The sequence below is a fragment of the Pseudoliparis swirei genome, chromosome 20 (assembly GCF_029220125.1).
Source record: "Pseudoliparis swirei isolate HS2019 ecotype Mariana Trench chromosome 20, NWPU_hadal_v1, whole genome shotgun sequence".
In the NCBI taxonomy this organism is placed as follows: Eukaryota; Metazoa; Chordata; class Actinopteri; order Perciformes; family Liparidae; genus Pseudoliparis; species Pseudoliparis swirei.
In genome coordinates this window covers 28,193,860-28,210,507 of record NC_079407.1, presented here as the reverse complement: position 1 = coordinate 28,210,507, position 16,648 = coordinate 28,193,860, and the positions used below count along the sequence as shown (strand labels likewise).

At 48.2% G+C, this 16,648-nt stretch overlaps 1 protein-coding gene across 1 annotated transcript in view; it reads left to right on the top strand.

Moving 5' to 3' along the window:
• The window catches only part of clpb (ClpB family mitochondrial disaggregase), a 47,472-nt gene extending 31,249 nt beyond the window's left edge, over window positions 1-16,223 (top strand). Inside the window, exons 8-16 of the mRNA XM_056442126.1 lie at window positions 3,008-3,085; window positions 5,983-6,038; window positions 6,205-6,249; window positions 12,054-12,215; window positions 12,298-12,454; window positions 14,286-14,359; window positions 14,511-14,630; window positions 15,049-15,153; window positions 15,251-16,223. Coding sequence (XP_056298101.1) covers window positions 3,008-3,085; window positions 5,983-6,038; window positions 6,205-6,249; window positions 12,054-12,215; window positions 12,298-12,454; window positions 14,286-14,359; window positions 14,511-14,630; window positions 15,049-15,153; window positions 15,251-15,493 — 1,040 coding nt within the window. The 3' untranslated portion in view covers window positions 15,494-16,223. The remainder of the gene's footprint in view (window positions 1-3,007; window positions 3,086-5,982; window positions 6,039-6,204; window positions 6,250-12,053; window positions 12,216-12,297; window positions 12,455-14,285; window positions 14,360-14,510; window positions 14,631-15,048; window positions 15,154-15,250) is intronic.
• Window positions 16,224-16,648: the final 425 nt, after the last annotated feature.

The window sequence follows — 16,648 nt, the reverse complement described above, 5'->3', positions numbered from 1 at the left end:
CGTGGTGCCCTCCGCACAGCGCGTAGTGCGCTATGGGAGCGGCGGCGCTGGTCGGAGTTTATAGCACAAACAACAATGAACTAGTGGAGGCGGCGAGGTGCTCCGTGTTGCCAGGTTGGAGATGGTGAAGTATCGTACCAAAGGCTCAACATGGTTGTATTTGGAGGATAATTATCGTGTATCTGGCAACCCTGAGATCGGTCGACCAATGACTGTTCTCTATTCTGTCAGCTCACGCAAGAAGGTGGAACGTAAGGGAGATACCATTTCCAAAACTTGTAAGGGGTAAATACTAGTTTGTGAAAACCCAGAGAAACACAAATATCCGACGAAGCAAAATCCTGACGTTTTTGGAATCCCTGCCGGACGCATTGTTTAGGTCTCAGAAGCAGGACGTGTCCGGGGAAAGAGGACGTCTGGTCCCCCGATGTCCAGTCGTCCCCAGAGAGCAGCAGCACGTTGTGAAGCTGTCCTTTGCAGTCCTCTCCTTTCATCCAGCTCGTGTATTCTCCGTGTGACGTGTGTCTTGAGTCTCATACCTGCCGTCATTTGTTGAGATTCTCCATGTTGTTAAACCGCGAATGACTTTCTTTTCCGGTTCCGCAGCAATCAGTAGCAGACTTTTACAAAATAAAAGCTTGTGAGCAACACACTTTTACAAGAATAAAATAAATAATAAAACCTGCGTTAACGCGCGATAAAATAATTGTCGGCATTAATTAATTGATGCGTTAACGCAAGATTAACGCGTTAACGTGCCCAGCCCTAATATATATATTAATTTATATATATATATATTTAGATAGTCTTTATATCTACAGTTATATTTATAGTTGTGTTTTGCTGAGCAGAATTTTAGAGGCTTAAAATGTCTCATTCCACCCGAACGCCTCATGACGAACAGCTGGCCTGCAGCAAGACACACACACCACACACACACACACACTCACAGGAAGGAGGTTAGATTGATCCAGGTTTAGCTCTCAGGGCTAAGAGTTATTGAGGAGAATCATCCCTCTAATCATGTTAGAGAGATGGAGAGATGGAGAGATGGAGGGAGAGAGAGAGCGAGTGACTCTGTGTTGTGGTCCTCTGAGTGATGTCAGAGCGCCTTCTGTCAAAGTCGTTCTGAATCTCCTGGAACAAGCGAAGGTTACGATGTCATTCACAGCCGAGCTCCTCTTGTCGCTCTTCATCTCCGCCTCCATCTCTGACACACTCGTTTGTTTCTCTGCCTCCTTATCTCCATCGCTCCTCTCTCTTTCCCCTCTTTATCTCCTTCCTCCTCGTCTCCTCCCTTTCTCTGCGATTATCGTCCATTAGCGGCCGGTTTAACGCTCGGCCGCGGAGCCGGCCGCGAGGCGTTCAGGCTCTCTGTGTGTCGCCGGCCGTGAGGCGTTCAGGCTCTCTGTGTGTCGCCGGCCGTGAGGCGTTCAGGCCCTCTGTGTGTCGCCGGCCGTGAGGCGTTCAGGCTCTGTGTGTCGCCGGCCGCGAGGCGTTCAGGCCCTCTGTGTGTCGCTGGCCGTGAGGCGTTCAGGCTCTCTGTGTATCGCTGGCCGTGAGGCGTTCAGGGTCGCCATGTCGGGGAGGGATTGACAGCTCACAGTTTGTGTTGCGCTCAGTAAAATGAACACGTTCTTTTGTCGTCGTGTCACTTCAGATTTTCTTTTATTCGCAGAACAGAAACAGAAATTAAACTCAGACTGAACAGAAAACTGCTCTCTTAAAGAGACGGCGACCCCCTCTCTTAAAGAGACAACGCCCCTCTCTTAAAGAGACGGCGACCCCCTCTCTTAAAGAGACAACGCCCCTCTCTTAAAGAGACGGCGACCCCCTCTCTTAAAGAGACAACGCCCCTCTCTTAAAGAGACGGCGACCCCCTCTCTTAAAGAGACAACGCCCCTCTCTTAAAGAGACGCCCCTCTCTTAAAGAGACAACGCCCCTCTCTTAAAGAGACACCGCCCCTCTCTTAAAGAGACAACGCCCCTCTCTTAAAGAGACGGCGACCCCCTCTCTTAAAGAGACACCACGCCTCTCTTAAAGAGACGGCGACCCCCTCTCTTAAAGAGACACCACGCCTCTCTTAAAGAGACGGCGCCCCTCTCTTAAAGAGACACCACGCCTCTCTTAAAGAGACGGCGCCCCTCTCTTAAAGAGACACCGCCCCTCTCTTAAAGAGACAACGCCCCTCTCTTAAAGACACAGCGCTCCTCTCATGGTGGAGAACATGGTGACACCGACCAGACGGCCAGTTTCATGGTGGAGCTCACCTATGAGCCACCAACAAGCCACCAACAAGCCACCAACAAGCCACCAACAAGCCACCGTTGACTTTGACCCCGTTGGCTGAACCCTCGTCTGTGGCTCTGGCTTCAGAGTCCCGGGGCCCTCGGCCACGAGTTTGTTCTAGCGTCTGCTTCTCCGCCGAGAGGCTGAAGCCACGAGCCCGATGCACTCTGTCCGCTCCTCCGTCCACCTCATCATCCTGTCTCTGTGTGTGAGGGTGGTGGTTGCTGGGGTGATGGCAGGGCTGGGTAGGCACTCCTCTTTAAGCAAGTGTGTGTGTGTGTGTGTGTGTGTGTGTGTGTGTGTGTGTGTGTGTGTGTGTGTGTGTGTGTGTGTGTGTGTGTGTGTGTGTGTGTGTGTGTGTGTGTGTGTGTGTGTGTGTGTGTGTGTGTGTGTGTGTGTGTGTGTGTGTGTGTGTGTGTGTGAGGCTACGATCCATGCTAAACTGATTTGGCCATGGCCGCGCCAGGGAGGCTAACACAATTACTGCTGGCTAATGGCCTCACTGACTTCGGGGGGGGGGCAGCTTTCTGGAGGTCTCTCATCTCGCTCTGTTTTCTCTCTTCTTCTTTTTTTTCTCTCCGCCAAATGTCTTGACCCTTTTCTCCTCCCTCTTCTATCATCGTTTGTGTGTGTGTGTGTGTGGGGGGGGGGGGTACGCAAAAGTCAACATATTTAAATTCAATAATAATACTCCTCCTTTTCTTCCTCCCTCTGTAGCCATCAGGAGGAAGGAGAACGGTTGGTATGACGAAGAGCATCCGCTCGTCTTCCTCTTCCTCGGATCATCAGGAATCGGTAAATCACTCTCTCTCCCCCCCCCCCCCCTCTCTCTCTCTCTCTCTTTTTATCTGGTGAAACAATGAGCAGAACAAACAAAGAAAAGCTCTTCGCTGCCAAAATAAACAGAAGACGAGTTGGAGTTCATCTTCCTCTTTCCAAAAGAATCAGAACACACAATGACAAGAGCGTAAACATGTGACACGTGTAAACATGTGACACGTGTAAACATGTGACACGTGTAAACATGTGACACGTGTCAACATGTGACATGTAGTCAGTGAAGGAGTTTGTCATGTAAGACTTTAAACCAGCCTGTGTGAACTCGTTAATTCATTAATTGCTTTGATTTGTGTAAATATTTTAATTAAAGTTTAAAAACAGGCTTTATTTGAGTATTTAATGACATCTGAGGGAACGTGTTTCTCAAAGCCTCCTGATCCATTCATTTGATTTATTTATTTATGTTAATTTATTTAAGGGTATTTGCTGGTTTCTTTAATGTTGGTCTTACATGAACATTTATAATAATTATCTCGTTACAATAAACTCTGAATGTTGTGAGCAACACTTGTTTGGACTGGAAGAGGATGAGCTCATTCAGTATATTATGGGATGTTTGGTTATTATGAGCACCAACAACAGCTGCCGTCAACATGTGGGACGTCTCAGATTTAGCCCCGCCCACAGCGGCTCTGATTGGCTCGTTGCTCCATGGCGTCTCCTTCAGGGATAATCACGATAATCATCCATCAGTTTACCAACCTGAGAGAACCTGAGAGGTCACGACCCCGACTGGTGTTCAGTGAGCAGTGTGTGTGTGTGTACGTTAACACACACACACACACTGCATCTACAAACATGTGTTTAGACAAACAGATGAAATACAATAAACTCTCATGATGGGCTTAGAAGTTCAGAACGAAGATAAGGTGTGTGTGTTTCTGTGTGTGTGTCTAAGTGTGTGTGTGTTTCTGTGTGTGTGTCTAAGTGTGTGTGTGTTTCTGTGTGTGTGTCTTTCTGTGTGTGTGTGTCTAAGTGTGTGTGTGTTTCTGTGTGTCTGTCTAAGTGTGTGTGTCTTTCTGTGTGTGTGTCTAAGTGTGTGTGTGTTTCTGTGTGTCTGTCTAAGTGTGTGTGTGTTTCTGTGTCTGTCTAAGTGTGTGTGTGTTTCTGTGTGTGTGTGTTTCTGTGTGTGTGTCTAAGTGTGTGTGTCTTTCTGTGTGTGTGTCTAAGTGTGTGTGTGTTTCTGTGTGTCTGTCTAAGTGTGTGTGTGTTTCTGTGTGTCTGTCTAAGTGTGTGTGTGTTTCTGTGTGTCTGTCTAAGTGTGTGTGTGTTTCTGTGTGTCTGTCTAAGTGTGTGTGTGTTTCTGTGTGTCTGTCTAAGTGTGTGTGTTTCTGTGTGTCTGTCTAAGTGTGTGTGTGTTTCTGTGTGTCTGTCTAAGTGTGTGTGTCTTTCTGTGTGTCTGTCTAAGTGTGTGTGTCTTTCTGTGTGTCTGTCTAAGTGTGTGTGTGTTTCTGTGTGTCTGTCTAAGTGTGTGTGTTTCTGTGTGTCTGTCTAAGTGTGTTTTTGTGTGTCTGTCTAAGTGTGTGTGTCTTTCTGTGTGTGTCTAAGTGTGTGTGTCTTTCTGTGTGTCTGTCTAAGTGTGTGTGTCTTTCTGTGTGTCTGTCTAAGTGTGTGTGTTTCTGTGTGTGTCTAAGTGTGTGTTTCTGTGTGTCTGTCTAAGTGTGTTTTTGTGTGTCTGTCTAAGTTTGTGTGTGTTTCTGTGTGTCTGTCTAAGTGTGTGTGTCTTTCTGTGTGTCTAAGTGTGTGTGTCTTTCTGTGTGTCTGTTTAAGTGTGTGTGTGTTTCTGTGTGTCTGTCTAAGTGTGTGTGTTTCTGTGTGTCTGTCTAAGTGTGTGTGTGTTTCTGTGTGTGTCTAAGTGTGTTTTTGTGTGTCTGTCTAAGTGTGTGTGTGTGTGTGTTTTTGTGTGTCTGTCTAAGTGTGTGTGTGTGTCTGTCTAAGTGTGTGTGTGTTTTTGTGTGTGTCTGTGTGTGTGGGTGTCTGTCTAAGTGTGTGTGTGTGTGTGTGTGTGTTTCTGTGTGTGTGTGTGTTTCTGTGTGTGTGTGTTTCTGTGTGTGTGTGTGTGTTTCTGTGTGTGTGTGTGTTTCTGTGTGTGTGTTTCTGTGTGTGTGTGTTTCTGTGTGTGTGTTTCTGTGTGTGTGTGTTTCTGTGTGTGTGTGTGTGTGTTTCTGTGTGTGTGTGTGTGTGTTTCTGTGTGTGTGTGTGTTTCTGTGTGTGTTTCTGTGTGTGTGTCTGTGTGTGTGTTTCTGTGTGTGTGTGTTTGTGTGCGTGTGTGAGTTTCTGGGTGTGCGTGTTTCTGTGTGTGTGTTTCTGTGTGTGTGTGTGTGTGTGTAGATGGTGAGCTGACAGCCCAGATGGATGGAGGAGAGACGGTGTTCATATTCTCTGTTGCCTTCAGCGACAAACAGCAGCTATGAGACATCAATATTACACACAGCAACAAAACACACACACACAGACACACACACACACACGATCATCATACCAAACACAAGGCATCAATATCCTATATGACCATTTATATGCAGAATATTTTAGCGACACAACATGGAGATGATGGAGGCTTCATAGGGAGGAGACACACAAACACACACACACACACACATAGAAACACACACACACATAGAAACACACACACATAGAAACACACATAAACACACACACACAGTGGGACTGAGGAGGGATCGTCCTCCTGGAAGAAGCTTGAGTTCATAACGTCTCTGCATACTGATGAGTCCAAGAAAGATGTTTTATATATTTAAATATTTGTTTATTCATTTATTTATATATTCATATTTATAAAGATATTTCCATGGAGGCTAAATGATGACTCTGTGTTCTGATTGGTCGAACAGGGAAGACGGAGCTGGCCAAACAGGTGGCACGCTACATGCACAAGGACGTCAAGAAGGTACACACACACACGCTCAAAGACACACACTCTCACACACACCAGTGTTAAAGGCTCCTCTCGTAGATATAAAACATTTAATTTAGCGCCTCGAGGAGATGATGGATGCAGTTGGTGTTGGTTTCCATGGTAACCAGGAGCAGCCGCTAACCTCCGTGTGTTTCAGGGCTTCATCCGGATGGACATGTCCGAGTTCCAGGAGAAACACGAGGTGAGGCGCTCCACCTGAGTGTGTGTGTGTGTGTGTGTGTGTGTGTGTGTGTGTGTCTGAAGATGTGTACATCACTGGAGCTGATACTTTGTTCTCCTCATGGACGTAAACACACATTAATGCCTCCGGGGAGGAAGCAGAGTTAGTAATGTGTGATGGAGAGATGAAGATTCATCCATAAGGAGAGAGGAGAGAGGAGCTCAGTGTATCCTAAGCATCCTTAAGGAGAGAGGAGCTCAGTGTCTCCTAAGCATCCTTAAGGAGAGAGGAGAGAGGAGCTCAGTGTATCCTAAGCGTCCTTAAGGAGAGAGGAGCTCAGTGTATCCTCAACGTCCTTAAGGAGAGAGGAGAGGAGAGAGGAGCTCAGTGTATCCTAAGCGTCCTTAAGGAGAGGAGAGAGGAGCTCAGTGTATCCTAAGCGTCCTTAAGGAGAGAGGAGAGGAGAGAGGAGCTCAGTGTATCCTAAACGTCCATAAGGAGAGAGGAGCTCAGTGTCTCCTAAGCGTCCTTAAGGAGAGAGGAGAGAGGAGCTCAGTGTCTCCTAAGCGTCCTTAAGGAGAGAGGAGAGAGGAGCTCAGTGTCTCCTAAGCGTCCTTAAGGAGAGAGGAGCTCAGTGTATCCTAAGCGTCCTTAAGGAGAGAGGAGCTCAGTGTCTCCTAAGCGTCCTTAAGGAGAGAGAGGAGCTCAGTGTATCCTAAGCGTCCTTAAGGAGAGAGGAGCTCAGTGTCTCCTAAGCGTCCTTAAGGAGAGAGGAGCTCAGTGTATCCTAAGCATCCTTAAGGAGAGAGGAGCTCAGTGTCTCCTAAGCGTCCTTAAGGAGAGAGGAGAGAGGAGCTCAGTGTATCCTAAGCGTCCTTAAGGAGAGAGGAGCTCAGTGTATCCTCAACGTCCTTAAGGAGAGAGGAGAGAGAGCTCAGTGTATCCTAAGCGTCCTTATGGAGGAGAGAGGAGCTCAGTGTATCCTAAACGTCCCTAAGGAGAGAGGAGAGAGGAGCTCAGTGTATCCTAAGCGTCCATAAGGAGAGAGGAGCTCAGTGTCTCCTAAGCGTCCTTAAGGAGAGAGGAGAGAGGAGCTCAGTGTCTCCTAAGCGTCCTTAAGGAGAGAGGAGAGAGGAGCTCAGTGTCTCCTAAGCGTCCTTAAGGAGAGAGGAGCTCAGTGTATCCTAAGCGTCCTTAAGGAGAGAGGAGCTCAGTGTATCCTAAGCGTCCTTAAGGAGAGAGGAGCTCAGTGTCTCCTAAGCGTCCTTAAGGAGAGAGGAGAGAGGAGCTCAGTGTATCCTAAGCGTCCTTAAGGAGAGAGGAGCTCAGTGTATCCTAAGCGTCCTTAAGGAGAGGAGAGAGGAGCTCAGTGTCTCCTAAGCGTCCTTAAGGAGAGAGGAGAGAGGAGCTCAGTGTCTCCTAAGCGTCCTTAAGGAGAGAGGAGCTCAGTGTCTCCTAAGCGTCCTTAAGGAGAGAGGAGCTCAGTGTATCCTAAGCGTCCTTAAGGAGAGAGGAGCTCAGTGTATCCTAAGCGTCCTTAAGGAGAGGAGAGAGGAGCTCAGTGTCTCCTAAGCGTCCTTAAGGAGAGAGAGGAGCTCAGTGTCTCCTAAGCGTCCTTAAGGAGAGAGGAGCTCAGTGTCTCCTCAGCGTCCTTAAGGAGAGAGGAGCTCAGTGTCTCCTAAGCGTCCTTAAGGAGAGAGGAGCTCAGTGTCTCCTAAGCGTCCTTAAGGAGAGAGGAGCTCAGTGTCTCCTAAGCGTCCTTAAGGAGAGGAGAGGAGAGAGGAGCTCAGTGTCTCCTAAGAAGTCCTTAAGGAGAGAGGAGCTCAGTGTCTCCTAAGCATCCTTAAGGAGAGAGGAGCTCAGTGTCTCCTAAGCGTCCTTAAGGAGAGAGGAGCTCAGTGTCTCCTCAGCGTCCTTAAGGAGAGAGGAGCTCAGTGTCTCCTAAGCGTCCTTAAGGAGAGAGGAGCTCAGTGTCTCCTAAGCATCCTTAAGGAGAGAGGAGCTCAGTGTCTCCTCAGCGTCCTTAAGGAGAGAGAGGAGCTCAGTGTCTCCTAAGCGTCCTTAAGGAGAGAGCTCAGTGTCTCCTAAGCGTCCTTAAGGAGAGAGGAGCTCAGTGTCTCCTAAGCGTCCTTAAGGAGAGAGGAGCTCAGTGTCTCCTAAGCGTCCTTAAGGAGAGAGGAGCTCAGTGTCTCCTAAGCGTCCTTAAGGAGAGAGGAGCTCAGTGTCTCCTAAGCGTCCTTAAGGAGAGAGGAGCTCAGTGTCTCCTAAGCGTCCTTAAGGAGAGAGGAGCTCAGTGTCTCCTCAGCGTCCTTAAGGAGAGAGGAGCTCAGTGTCTCCTAAGCGTCCTTAAGGAGAGAGGAGCTCAGTGTCTCCTAAGCGTCCTTAAGGAGAGAGGAGCTCAGTGTATCCTAAGCGTCCTTAAGGAGAGAGGAGCTCAGTGTCTCCTAAGCGTCCTTAAGGAGAGAGGAGAGGAGCTCAGTGTATCCTAAGCGTCCTTAAGGAGAGAGGAGCTCAGTGTATCCTAAGCGTCCTTAAGGAGAGGAGAGAGGAGCTCAGTGTCTCCTAAGCGTCCTTAAGGAGAGGAGAGGAGAGAGGAGCTCAGTGTCTCCTAAGCGTCCTTAAGGAGAGAGGAGCTCAGTGTCTCCTAAGCGTCCTTAAGGAGAGAGGAGCTCAGTGTATCCTAAGCGTCCTTAAGGAGAGGAGAGAGGAGCTCAGTGTATCCTAAGCGTCCTTAAGGAGAGGAGAGGAGAGAGGAGCTCAGTGTCTCCTAAGCGTCCTTAAGGAGAGAGGAGCTCAGTGTCTCCTAAGCGTCCTTAAGGAGAGAGGAGCTCAGTGTCTCCTAAGCGTCCTTAAGGAGAGAGGAGCTCAGTGTCTCCTCAGCGTCCTTAAGGAGAGAGGAGCTCAGTGTCTCCTAAGCGTCCTTAAGGAGAGAGGAGCTCAGTGTCTCCTAAGCGTCCTTAAGGAGAGAGGAGCTCAGTGTCTCCTAAGCGTCCTTAAGGAGAGGAGAGGAGAGAGGAGCTCAGTGTCTCCTAAGAAGTCCTTAAGGAGAGAGGAGCTCAGTGTCTCCTAAGCATCCTTAAGGAGAGAGGAGCTCAGTGTCTCCTAAGCGTCCTTAAGGAGAGAGGAGCTCAGTGTCTCCTCAGCGTCCTTAAGGAGAGAGGAGCTCAGTGTCTCCTAAGCGTCCTTAAGGAGAGAGGAGCTCAGTGTCTCCTAAGCATCCTTAAGGAGAGAGGAGCTCAGTGTATCCTAAGCGTCCTTAAGGAGAGAGGAGAGAGGAGCTCAGTGTCTCCTAAGCGTCCTTAAGGAGAGAGGAGCTCAGTGTCTCCTAAGCGTCCTTAAGGAGAGAGGAGCTCAGTGTCTCCTAAGCGTCCTTAAGGAGAGAGGAGCTCAGTGTCTCCTAAGCGTCCTTAAGGAGAGAGGAGCTCAGTGTCTCCTCAGCGTCCTTAAGGAGAGAGGAGCTCAGTGTCTCCTCAGCGTCCTTAAGGAGAGAGGAGCTCAGTGTCTCCTAAGCGTCCTTAAGGAGAGGAGCTCAGTGTCTCCTCAGCGTCCTTAAGGAGAGAGGAGCTCAGTGTCTCCTAAGCGTCCTTAAGGAGAGAGGAGCTCAGTGTCTCCTAAGCGCCCTTAAGGAGAGAGGAGCTCAGTGTCTCCTAAGCGTCCTTAAGGAGAGAGGAGCTCAGTGTCTCCTCAGCGTCCTTAAGGAGAGAGGAGCTCAGTGTCTCCTAAGCGTCCTTAAGGAGAGAGGAGCTCAGTGTCTCCTCAGCGTCCTTAAGGAGAGAGGAGCTCAGTGTCTCCTAAGCGTCCTTAAGGAGAGAGGAGCTCAGTGTCTCCTAAGCATCCTTAAGGAGAGAGGAGCTCAGTGTCTCCTCAGCGTCCTTAAGGAGAGAGGAGCTCAGTGTCTCCTAAGCGTCCTTAAGGAGAGAGGAGCTCAGTGTCTCCTCAGCGTCCTTAAGGAGAGAGGAGCTCAGTGTCTCCTAAGCGTCCTTAAGGAGAGGAGCTCAGTGTCTCCTAAGCGTCCTTAAGGAGAGAGGAGCTCAGTGTCTCCTAAGCGTCCTTAAGGAGAGAGGAGCTCAGTGTCTCCTAAGCGTCCTTAAGGAGAGGAGCTCAGTGTCTCCTAAGCGTCCTTAAGGAGAGAGGAGCTCAGTGTCTCCTCAGCGTCCTTAAGGAGAGAGGAGCTCAGTGTCTCCTCAGCGTCCTTAAGGAGAGAGGAGCTCAGTGTCTCCTAAGCGTCCTTAAGGAGAGAGGAGCTCAGTGTCTCCTCAGCGTCCTTAAGGAGAGAGGAGCTCAGTGTCTCCTAAGCGTCCCTAAGGAGAGAGGAGAGAGGAGCTCAGTGTCTCCTAAGCGTCCTTAAGGAGAGAGGAGCTCAGTGTCTCCTAAGCGTCCTTAAGGAGAGAGGAGCTCAGTGTCTCCTCAGCGTCCTTAAGGAGAGGAGCTCAGTGTCTCCTAAGCGTCCTTAAGGAGAGAGGAGCTCAGTGTCTCCTCAGCGTCCTTAAGGAGAGAGCTCAGTGTCTCCTCAGCGTCCTTAAGGAGAGAGGAGCTCAGTGTCTCCTAAGCGTCCTTAAGGAGAGAGGAGCTCAGTGTCTCCTAAGCGTCCTTAAGGAGAGAGGAGCTCAGTGTCTCCTAAGCGTCCTTAAGGAGAGAGGAGCTCAGTGTCTCCTCAGCGTCCTTAAGGAGAGAGGAGCTCAGTGTCTCCTAAGCGTCCTTAAGGAGAGAGCTCAGTGTCTCCTAAGCGTCCTTAAGGAGAGAGCTCAGTGTCTCCTAAGCGTCCTTAAGGAGAGAGGAGCTCAGTGTCTCCTAAGCGTCCTTAAGGAGAGAGGAGCTCAGTGTCTCCTAAGCGTCCTTAAGGAGAGAGCTCAGTGTCTCCTCAGCGTCCATAAGGAGCTCAGTGTCTCCTCAGCGTCCTTAAGGAGAGAGGAGCTCAGTGTCTCCTAAGCGTCCTTAAGGAGAGAGCTCAGTGTCTCCTAAGCGTCCTTAAGGAGAGAGGAGCTCAGTGTCTCCTCAGCGTCCTTAAGGAGAGAGGAGCTCAGTGTCTCCTAAGCGTCCTTAAGGAGAGAGGAGCTCAGTGTCTCCTAAGCGTCCTTAAGGAGAGAGGAGCTCAGTGTCTCCTCAGCGTCCTTAAGGAGAGAGGAGCTCAGTGTCTCCTCAGCGTCCTTAAGGAGAGAGGAGCTCAGTGTCTCCTAAGCGTCCTTAAGGAGAGAGGAGCTCAGTGTCTCCTAAGCGTCCTTAAGGAGAGAGGAGCTCAGTGTCTCCTCAGCGTCCTTAATGAGAGAGGAGCTCAGTGTCTCCTCAGCGTCCATAAGGAGCTCAGTGTCTCCTAAGCGTCCATAAGGAGAGAGGAGCTCAGTGTCTCCTCAGCGTCCATAAGGAGCTCAGTGTCTCCTCAGCGTCCTTAAGGAGAGAGGAGCTCAGTGTCTCCTAAGCGTCCTTAAGGAGAGAGGAGCTCAGTGTCTCCTCAGCGTCCTTAAGGAGAGGAGCTCAGTGTCTCCTAAGCGTCCTTAAGGAGAGAGGAGCTCAGTGTCTCCTCAGTGTCCTTAAGGAGAGAGGAGCTCAGTGTCTCCTAAGCGTCCTTAAGGAGAGAGGAGCTCAGTGTCTCCTCAGCGTCCTTAAGGAGAGAGGAGCTCAGTGTCTCCTAAGCGTCCTTAGAGAGGAGCTCAGTGTCTCCTAAGCGTCCTTAAGGAGAGAGGAGCTCAGTGTCTCCTAAGCGTCCTTAAGGAGAGAGGAGCTCAGTGTCTCCTAAGCGTCCTTAAGGAGAGAGGAGAGAGGCTCTTTCAGGACCTTTCAGGGTGAAGGCCCTCTCGTTAAGCGCTCCCCTCGTCGTCGTCTTGCAGGTGGCTAAGTTCATCGGCTCCCCTCCCGGCTACGTGGGCCACGATGAGGGCGGTCAGCTGACCACGCTGCTGAAGGCGTGTCCCGACGCCGTGGTCCTGTTCGACGAGGTGGACAAGGCCCACCCCGACGTGCTCACCGTCATGCTGCAGCTCTTCGACGAGGTGGTTACCACGGAGACGAGACGCCGTACCTTTACCCCGAATGTACCTTTAATGAACGGGTCCGTCGTCCCGCCGCCCTCAGGGTCGCCTCACAGACGGGAAGGGGAGGACCATCGAGTGCAAAGACGCCATCTTCATCATGACCTCCAACATCGCCAGTGAGGAAATCGCCCAGCATGCACTGCAGCTGCGCGAGGAGGCCGAGGTGGTCAGCCGCAGAAAGATGGCCGACAACCTCGGTGAGAGACGCACACTGACACTCACACACACACACACTCAGACAATCACACACTCACACACACACTTATACGGGTCCATTAACGTATTACACTTTATTAAATGTATAAAGATCTGAGGCCGGACGAGTTATTTATACTTTATTACACTTTATTTATACTTTATGTATACTTTATTTACACTTTATTTACACTTTATGGACACATTATTTACACTTTATTTGCACTTTATTTATACTTTATTTACACTTTAGTTATACTTTATTTACACTTTATGTATACTTTATTTGCACTTTATTTTTACTCTATTTACACTTTATGGACACATTATTTACACTTTATTTTTACTTTATTTATACTTTATTTATACTTTATTTACACTTTATTTGTACTTTATTTACACTTTATACTTTATTTACACTTTATTTTTACTTTATTTATACTTTATTTACACTTTATTTGTACTTTATTTACACTTTATTTACACTTTATTTACACTTTATGGACACATTGTTTACACTTTATTTACACATTATTTGCACTTTATTTATACTTTATTTACATTTTATTTATACTTTATTTATACTTAATTTACACTTTACTTATACTGGACGGGAGGAGGAGTACAGGGCAGTGGTGAGGGACTTTGTAAAGTGGGCCGATGAGAACCACCTGCGGCTGAACGTGGCCAAGACCAGAGAGATGGTGGTGGACTTCAGGAGGAAGGCGACAGCTCCTACACCTCTGAGTGTCCTGGGAGTGGACGTGGACATGGTGGAGGAGTACAAGTACCTGGGCGTCTCCATCGACAGCCGACTGAACTGGAAGGCCAACATCAACGCTGTGTACAAGAAGGGGAGGAGTCGTCTCTTTTTCCTGAGAAAGCTTCGATCCTTCAACGTGTGCAGCAAGATGCTGGAGTTATTCTACCAGTCGGTTGTGGCCAGTGTGCTGCACTTTGCCATTGTCTGCTGGGGGAGCAGCATCGGAGGCGGTGACACCAGCCGTCTTAACAAACTGGTTAGGAAGGCTGGCTCCATCATCGGCTGCCAGCTGGAGCACCTGGAACAGGTGGTGGAGAGGAGGTCGTTGAAGAAACTGGTGTCCATATTGGACAACCCGGACCACCCTCTCCACCACCTCCTACAGGGACAGAGGAGTACTTTCTCCAGACGTCTCCTCACGCTCCGCTGCCACAAGGACAGATACAGGAGAACATTCCTGCCGACGGCTATGAGGCTCTACAACAGTTCACCTCTTGCCAGATCACCCTAACCCTTCTTATATTTTGTGTTTTGTTCTTTTTATTCTTGTGTGTTGCTGCTACTGACTCGACAAATTTCCCCTTGGGGATTAATAAAGTATATATCTATCTATCTATCTATCTACTTTATTTACATTTTATTTATACTTTATTTACACTTTATTTATACTTTATTTACATTTTATTTATACTTTATTTACATTTTATTTACACTTTATTTATACTTTATTTACATTTTATTTATACTTTATTTACATTTCATTTATACTTTATTTACACTTTATTTATACTTTATTTACACTTTATTTATACTTTATTTACATTTTATTTATATTTTATTTATACTTTATGTACACTTTATTTACACGTATACGTTCATCATGCGCCACGCTGCAAAATGAATGTCTACGTTTGGAAAACATTAAAACCCATTAAAACACAATAAAGCCCTTTAACCCAATAAACTGGTTCTGACTTTGGTTTCCTTCAGTTGCTGGTCCTGTGATTACGTGTGGAGCATCATCAGGGGACTGAAGTTAAGACTGTTGTTGTTGTTGTTGTTTTCCTCAGAGGAAGTACAGAAAGGTGACGACGTCCAGATCTCGCGACAGTTCAAAGAATCTGTGATCCGACCGATCCTGAAGGTGAGCTCGTGTTCCTCGGCAGCGGAGGGCTGTGATTGGCTCCCGAGAGGTTCTGATGGTTCTCTTGGTTCTGGTGGTTCTGATGGTTCTGGTGGTTCTGATGGTGCTGGTGGTTCTCTTGGTTCTGGTGGTTCTGGTGGTTCCTCTGCAGGCTCACTACCGGAGGGACGAGTTCCTGGGCCGCATCAACGAGATCGTCTACTTCCTGCCGTTCTGCCACTCTGAGCTGCTGCAGCTGGTCAGCAAGGAGCTGGGCTTCTGGGCCAAGAAGGTGTGAGGAGACCCCCCCACACACACACACACACACACAGATCAACACACACACACACTGATCAATACCACGATGTGATCAGTGTTCAACATGAGGAGAATTCATCAATATTTAATTATTCATATCACGTCCTGACAGGCAGCACGGACCCCATAGGACCCCGATACAGGACCGTGTGTGTGTGAGTGTGTGTAAGTGTGTGTTTTGTGTCTTGTGTTAAACTGATTAAATCTTTAGTGGCGTCCTCGTCGTGGTGTTAGCGTGTTAGCGTCTGTATCTCTGGAGTAAACATGATGTTGGCATCAGGAGCTAAATGAGCAGCTGATCACTAGTATTGATCAGTGATTAAAACTCATTAAGGCTTGATGACATCATCCTGATCCTCTCCTCCTCTTCCTCTCCTCTTCCTCTCCTCCAGGCCAAACAGCGCCACGGCATCAACCTCCAATGGGAACGCCCAGTTCTGGACCTGCTGGCGGACGGATACAACATGCACTACGGAGCCCGGTCCATCAAACACGAGGTACACACACACACACTCACACACTCAAACACACACACACTAAACTCAGTGAAATAATCTCACGCTGAACTTTCCTCTCTGACCTTTGACCTCTCAGGTGGAGCGGCGGGTCGTCAACCAGCTGGCGGCGGCCTACGAGCAGCAGCTGCTGCCCAAAGGCTGCACCCTGCGCCTGACGGTGCAGAGGGGGGACCAGGACCGGGACCAGGGGGACCAGGACCAGGGGGACCAGGACCCGGACCGGGACCGCCGCTCCCCCAGCCTGCGCCTCCAGGTGGTCGGAGAGGACAGCAGCTCGAGGACGCTGGACATCCGTCCACCGCTCAGCCCCGACCACTAGGGGGCGTGCATAAAGATATGTATGCAGACATGTACACCTTCATCACCACCTTCATCACCTTTATCATCGTCACCTTCATCATCATCACCGTCACCATCGTCTCAGGAGGAAGTCGGCTCCTGATGTCACCAGTAAAAGTTCTTCTGATGAACGTCTCCTCCTCTTCTTCACACGTTTACTTCTGACATGTGCAGAGCAACACGTGTGTAGCGTGTGTAGCGTGTGTTGTAAAGTGTGTGTGAAGTTCTCATGTCAGCTGGGAGGAAGTCATGAGCTTGCACACAGTCTCAGGTGGAGAAGAAGTAGACGTGTGGAGGAAGTAGACGTGTTAGGCGTGTAGAGGAAGTAGACGTGTTAGACATGTAGAGGAAGTAGACGTGTGGAGGAAGTAGACATATTAGACGTTTAGAGGAAGTAGACGTGTGGAGGAAGTAGATGTGTTAGACGTGTAGAGGAAGTAAAGATTTAGAGGAAGTAGACGTGTTAGACATGTAGAGGAAGTAGACATGTAGAGAAAGTAGACGTGTACAGGAAGTAGATGTGTTAGACGTGTAGAGGAAGTAGACGTTTAGAGGAAGTGGATGTGGAGAGGAAGTAGACGTGGAGAGGAAGTAAAGGTTTAGAGGAAGTAGACGTGTAGAGGAAGTAGACGTGTTAGACATGTAGAGGAAGTAGATGTGTACAGGAAGTAGATGTGTTAGACGTGTAGAGGAAGTAGACGTGGAGAGGAAGTAAATTGAGGAAGTAGCAGGTAGAGGAAGTAGGCGTGTTAGACATGTAGAGGAAGTGACAGTGTAGATGAGTAGCGTTTAGATCTAAGTAAAGGTTTAGAGGAAGTAGACATGTTTTGGCTTCATGAACAAACGTCTCATGAATGAAGCCGTCTGATTGGCTGAAACAAGCTAATAAATGTAAAGAACACTTTATAGAGTAGAACGCTTAAAAAATATACATTATTTAATATTTCTTAAAGATATATATATATATATTAGTTAAGTGAACACTAACATCTGACAGTGGAAGCATGAATCTCACTTTTATTTTTTCATCAAGTCGACATCGACCTCTAGAGATAGAGATATAGATATAGACTTTATATAGATATAGACTTTATATAGATATAGACTTTATATAGATATAAACATATAGATATAG